We start from the raw sequence: 6,232 nt of genomic DNA on the forward strand, positions 1-6,232 counted from the left end.
GCCTGAGCCGGGGAGCCCGAGCCGGCGGAACGTTAATTGGATTTCATTCACGCGGGGCCGCGGAAAAGCCCAAGGGCTCGGGCTGGAGAGGCGATTAGGCGGGTTCATTCAGGGATTCATTGACAAAATAGGGGAGAGCGGGTAGGCTAGCTGCACGCACGCACACGCGCACACACACGCGCACACACACACACACACACACGCACGCACGCACACGCCGGGGCTGCTTTTCCCTCCCCGTGACTCCACCGCCGCCCGGCGCGGGGGAGGCAGCACGGGGGGGGGGGGAGCTGCGTGATTCATTTTCCTGGGGCGGAGGGAGATAAGTTGTGCGGAGTTGGAGGGGCGCAGCCGCTTGCTGAGCTAGCCGCATGCCTCTGTGAAAGAGAGGGGCGCTTCCAGAACACGCTCCGCTCCCCTCGTCCTTCCTCATGCTAGATACGTTCAGACCCGTCCCTTTCGCGTCGGAAATGGCGATTAGTAAGTCCGTGGCGTGGCTGAACGAGCAGCTGGAGATGGGCAACGACAAGCTGCTGCTGATGGACTGTCGGCCGCAGGAGTTGTACGAGTCGTCCCACATCGAGTCGGCCATCAACGTGGCTATCCCCGGCATCATGCTGCGGCGGCTGCAGAAAGGCAACCTGCCGCTGCGCTCCCTGGTCGCCAGCAGCGAGGAGGACCGGGAGCGCTTCGCCCGCCGGTGCGGCACCGACACCGTGGTGCTCTACGACGAGCACAGCCGCGACTGGAACGAGAACACGGGCGGCGAGTCCGTGCTGGGGCTGCTCCTCAAGCGCCTCAAAGACGAGGGCTGCAAGGCGTTTTATCTGGAAGGTGAGAGCCGCCGCCGGGCCGGGGGGGAGCTCGCTGCCTGCCGGGGGTCAGGGTGGCGAGCCCCGGGCCGCAGGGGGTGATGCGGAGCCCCGGGCTCGGCCCGCAGCCTCCCCGGGCGCTGCGCGCTGGCCCTCGGGGCGGACGCTGGCTGAGCAGGAGGCTTTTCCCCGTGGTCCCCCCGTGTCCTGTCCTTGCTTGGTGCAAAGAGACCTCGGGGAYTGGAAACGCTGTGGCAGCGTGTGCAGGGCAGGGCTGATGGGGCCCCGGCATGAGCCGAGAACAGGAAGCATTTGCCCCAAGACACCTCTCCAGAGGTCCCCGGCAGGGCGAAGCGACACTGAGCTTTAATCTTGAACATACAGAGCCTCCCCCCCCCCACACCCCTCGCCGCAGCGGCCGGTTTTGCTAAACCTTCTTTTATGTTAGTCCGTCTTGCGTGAGAATGTGACTATTTTTTTTTCCTTTCCCCGGTGCTCGGGGGAGAGGGGGGGAGAGCGGATGCCCATTAGGAGACGGAGCCGTAGCGGAGAAATAAGTCAATCTGCCGTCAAATATCAGGTTGCATTTTTTTTTTTCGCTTTGCTTTTCTCCCCAGGTGGTTTCAGCAAGTTCCAGGCCGAGTTCGCCCTGCACTGTGAAACTAACCTAGACAGTTCGTGTAGCAGCAGCTCCCCTCCTCTGCCGGTCCTGGGCTTGGGAGGCCTCCGGATCAGCTCCGATTCCTCCTCAGACATTGAGTCTGACATTGACAGAGACCCCAATAGTGCCACCGACTCCGATGGCAGCCCTCTCTCCAACAACCAGCCTTCCTTCCCAGTGGAGATTTTACCCTACCTCTACTTAGGCTGTGCCAAGGACTCCACTAATCTGGACGTTTTAGAAGAGTTTGGCATTAAATACATCTTGAATGTGACCCCCAACCTGCCTAATCTCTTTGAAAATGCCGGGGAATTTAAGTACAAGCAGATCCCGATCTCTGACCACTGGAGCCAAAACCTGTCTCAGTTCTTTCCTGAGGCCATCTCCTTTATAGGTGAGACCCGGTTGCTTGCTAACAGCTACATGTCAAGCAGAATTCAATTTCTTTTGCAGAATTCAAAAGAGATTTGGGGCGAGAAACAGTAGCAGCTCTTTCTGAGGGTTGCTCAGCTTTCTGATTTTTTTAAGCGGACTTACATTGAGGGGAGGGTGCTATTCCCAGGTTTAATGACAAAACCTGGTGAATTTTGACCAACGTTTGCAGGTGGCAAACGTATACATGGTTTAGCTGGCTGTCGGGTCGCTGTGGGAACAGGGCTACTTGTGGCAAAGCTGGGCACTGAGCAATATGCAGGATGGAGAATATTTTTAAGCCTTTTTCTTTCTTTCTTTCTCTTTTTCTTTCTTTCTTTCTTTCTTTCTTAAAAAAAAAAAAAGCCCGAGGTTCATGGTTTGTGTCCTATTTTTCCCCTTCGGATTACTGAAGAGTAGTATAATAATTTCTTTTTTTATCAGGGAAGCTAACTTTAGCTTTTTAAATACAACTTATTCATAACAGTATTCCTGGCAAATGTATAGCGAGAGCTTTAATTAAGTCTCGTGGTAATAATGATATACCTCTCAGGCTCGGTGTCTCGGTTAGCCAGCCCTTAAACGGTACCCGTCAGCTACGAAAACGGACGGGCTCGGGGGCTCCAGGAGTTCTGGTTAAAAATTTGCACTTTCCTTCACATTAGTGAAGACCGAAGTCGCCCCGATGGGGTGCGGTGGGGTGGGCATCGCGTTATCTGTTGGGAAGCTGTGCTGTAATCCGGTTGAATGATACCGGTAATAGTGGAGAATGTAGGTAATCTGAGCCCAGCAGGAAGAAATGTGGGCTGGAAGCCACAAAGAAACTAATCTCCAGGCATTGTAATGCATTTCCTATTACAAAGGAACCCATTTTCAACCAATGTTGACATCCTGTTCCTCTTAATGGGCTGTCCCCTGTGACTTCCCTCATTCTTTTAAAATGCCTGAATACCTCCATTGTTAGCAGCACAACAGTTGGAGAATAATTTAATAGACCTTTGCAGTCTGCTGGTCTGTATAAAAGGCATTCAGTGACATATTGCAGGATTTCCATGCTGGGGCAAGGGGACTGTAAGAATTTAAGGCACATTTCCAAGCAAAAGAGTGCCTTTTAAAACTGGCTTTTAAAACAGTGTCATGCAGCGTATCTTGCTCCCCCTGTCTTGTTCTTAAATTTCTCAGCTTTGGGGCTCTGGTACAAATGCTTAGGGGGCTGGAGTCTCCTCTTGTCATCATTTCAAACCGGTGTGAAGTTAACCCTTGCATTGCCGTGTCAGCTTTTGAGATCAGAATCACTGTTTCTTCTTATTTGATACTTCTGTTCATGTTGTGAGATCAGTTACCAAGCTGCTGTCTTACGTGTCCTTCTCTGCCTCTTTGTCCCTGTACAGATGAAGCTCGGGGGAAGAACTGCGGGGTCCTGGTGCATTGCTTAGCGGGGATCAGCCGCTCGGTCACGGTGACAGTGGCCTACCTCATGCAGAAGCTCAACCTGTCCATGAATGATGCCTACGATATTGTCAAGATGAAGAAATCCAACATTTCACCCAACTTCAACTTCATGGGCCAGCTGCTGGACTTTGAGCGAACTCTAGGGCTGAGCAGCCCCTGTGACAACCGGGTGCCGAACCAGCAGCTGTACTTCACCACCCCTTCCAACCAGAATGTCTTCCAGGTGGACTCCCTGCAGTCCACGTGAGCTCCCGTGGCCTCCTTCACTCCTCATGGGATCATTCCTCAGTGGTTTCTCTTTGGCAGTGGTAAAGCAAACGCAGCTTTCTCTTTTTCTGGTCTCTGCTGTCAAAAAGCAGCTGCAGATGCAGGCTAGAAAAGGTTACACAGTGCGAGCTCGGCTATTGCGAAGGGAAGGAAGGTGGTGAGATCCCTGGGAAGGAAGGTAGTGAGCAGCCAGCAGGGTAGCAGCGCACCCACTGGGTGCACAGTTGCTCCCACTCCCGTGGTGGCTGGGATCTGAGGACTTCCAAAGGGGTTCGGGTAAGACTGGACAGACTGAGCACGTGTTCTCTAGTGACTGGAAGTATACGACTTCTTTGCTTTTGGATCTGTGACATACATTTTTGTCTTCAGTGAAGACTTCTTGTTTGTGTGTTTTTTTTTTTTCTTTTTTTTTCCTGTTTTAATTTAGAGGAGCCAAAGAAAGAGATTTCAGCTTAGTGTATTTGGAGTACTTGTTTGCCAGGAGCTCAGTAGTATTCTACTTGATCAGTGTAAATATTTATTCTTAAATCGATTTGCAATTTTTTTTAATTCACATGTATTCAAGAAGTCAATCCAAGGGACATCTACACTTTTGTTCTCTTCATAAATTCTGCTTTTTTTGTTTTTGTTTTTTTTTAATTACAAAGAATATATTTGCAGCATGTTTAATTTTATTGTTCAACTGAAGCACGCTTTCCATGGGGAAGAAATGGCAATGGAGAGAAGTTTTCAAATCATGTTTTGTGAGCAAGAACAGTCTATTCTTTCATATATTTTCTTTTCCTTGTGGTGATTTTTTTTCTCACACTTTTGATGTAGTTTCACATGATATATATATTTTTAAATTAAATTAATTTTTGCCTTACCTTTTGTAAATAGATCATCTGGGAGAAGATTTGTCTTTGAATGAGAAAGATTTTTGATCACTTTTTAAAACTTTCAGATGTGCTAAACAGTGCATTACCTCTGTACAAATTCTTCAGGGAGCTTCACCTCAAATGCAATATTTTGTGTCTTTTTTCCCCCCTTTTTTGTATAAAACTGGAAGTATGTGCGAGCATTTGTACCTGTGTGTGCGCACAGTGAACCTGCACATGGTTGCCAATAAGGGAGAGTCTAATTCACGGTGTAAAAGTTTTAAGATGGAATTTATTATAAGAATGTAAAACCTTAAATTATTAATAAATAACTATTTTTGGCTATTGACAACCTGGCTGGTTTATTCCCCCYTTTYTCCTCTAGGTAAATGTGGGTAATTGCACATATACATATGTTTATGTTTAAAGGTAATGATTATTTTCAGAAGTTTTTGTATAGCCCTTAAGAAAATAAAGTCTTAATTCCCCCCCCCGCCCGTGCACGCACACACCCACCCCCCTTTGGTCCACTGATGCCTAAATGAATGAACAGTGAATATATTGGATTCTTGTCTTGCCTTGGTGAAGGGAGTCGTTCTGAAGGCCTTTTGGTTAATGATGGAACAGCCCAGTGTCCCTTTGCTACTCCATGGACGCACCTGGCCCTGGTGCATTGCTTCTGGGGTGCAGAGCTGCTTTTTTTTTCTGGCTCCATCCACAAGTGTGTGCCATTCTCTTGGAGACACCAGGAGACAGTGTTTTTGTGAGCTCCTGTCCAGCAGGAGCTCATTTCACAGATCCATAAACAGTTTGTAGACGTAAACGATTTTCTGTTGCTGTTCAGGCATGTTGCAGCTTAGCAGGTGAAGGCAAGAAGGAAATCCTCTGTATGCCATTAGCCACCTCATTTCCCCCGCCCCCTTTTTTTTGACCATTCAAGTAGTGCTGTCTATGCAGAAGGAAAAAGGGGGGATTATTGCGATTGCAACACTTCCTGTTGTAACTTATTTTCATTAACATCCTTCCTAAAGAGAAGTGGCCCAAGGTAGGGTAGTGCCCAAACACTGTGTGCAGTAAAATGAAGACTGACTGATCCTCCTGCTTGGGCTGCCAGCTGGGATTTTGCAGGAGTCCTGGCAGTCAAGGAACATTTCATGTAATTTTAGCAACTGCAAGTGTGTGAAATGAAAAGCAAACAAAACACGGGGAAAAAAAGTGAGTCAGTGTCTCATGCAGTAGTGGCCTAGATTGAGTGCATAAACTGTGAAAGTAGAAGTGGGTTGCAGTTAAACTTGGCTTGTGCTAATCCAGTTTTGAACGGTTTCCGCTCTTGGCATTCCCTGTGCTGCTCTGTTCAAAGTGGAGATTTGCAAGCAGCTCTAGCAATTTCCTGTCCAGCTGCAGCTCAAGTGATTTTTTTTTTTTAATATGGTCTGTGGATAATTTTAGCCAGTTTCCTCTTTGTGGATTATTAATCTGCTTTCCTTGTAGAAGCTATATAGCTGTGTCCCTACTGTTCTGCTGAAGTCAACAGATGGCCTCCCCGCCACTTCCTCTCGCTTCCCTGTGGGTTTGTTGTCAGGCCACTTCTGAAATTAATAGTGTTTTCTGGCTGACTGCCACAGGCCATTACCGCAAAGGGGAAGTAACACATCTGAATAGCAGGAAGCCGGGCAGGGTCACAGTGTGAACTGAACCTGTTGAGCACAATTGGGCCTCTCCCATTCAGCAAGTGTACGGCTCCTCTCTCTCCTCCCCCCCCCCCCCCCCCC

General features: G+C 48.8%; 1 protein-coding gene across 1 annotated transcript; it reads left to right on the top strand.

Moving 5' to 3' along the window:
* The first annotated feature begins 6 nt into the window (after positions 1-6).
* DUSP6 (dual specificity phosphatase 6) lies at positions 7-4,812 on the top strand. The gene is made up of 3 exons (XM_085305944.1): positions 7-834; positions 1,430-1,867; positions 3,276-4,812. The coding sequence occupies exons 1-3, from the start codon at positions 432-434 to the stop codon at positions 3,581-3,583; spliced, it is 1,149 nt and encodes a 382-aa protein (XP_085162070.1). The 5' UTR covers positions 7-431; the 3' UTR covers positions 3,584-4,812.
* The last annotated feature ends 1,420 nt before the right edge of the window (positions 4,813-6,232 follow it).

This window comes from Rhea americana, unplaced genomic scaffold, assembly GCF_003343005.1.
Source record: "Rhea americana isolate MKP2758 unplaced genomic scaffold, rheAme1 scaffold_229, whole genome shotgun sequence".
NCBI lineage: Eukaryota > Metazoa > Chordata > Aves > Rheiformes > Rheidae > Rhea > Rhea americana.

Bases quoted from the DNA above. Each gene is read 5' to 3' on its own strand.
- DUSP6 (XM_085305944.1), top strand. From the start codon at position 432: ATGCTAGATACGTTCAGACCCGTCCCTTTCGCGTCGGAAATGGCGATT. The intron at 835-1,429 runs GTGAGAGCCGCC...TTTTCTCCCCAG, and splicing joins CAAGGCGTTTTATCTGGAAG to GTGGTTTCAGCAAGTTCCAG. The intron at 1,868-3,275 runs GTGAGACCCGGT...GTCCCTGTACAG, and splicing joins TGAGGCCATCTCCTTTATAG to ATGAAGCTCGGGGGAAGAAC.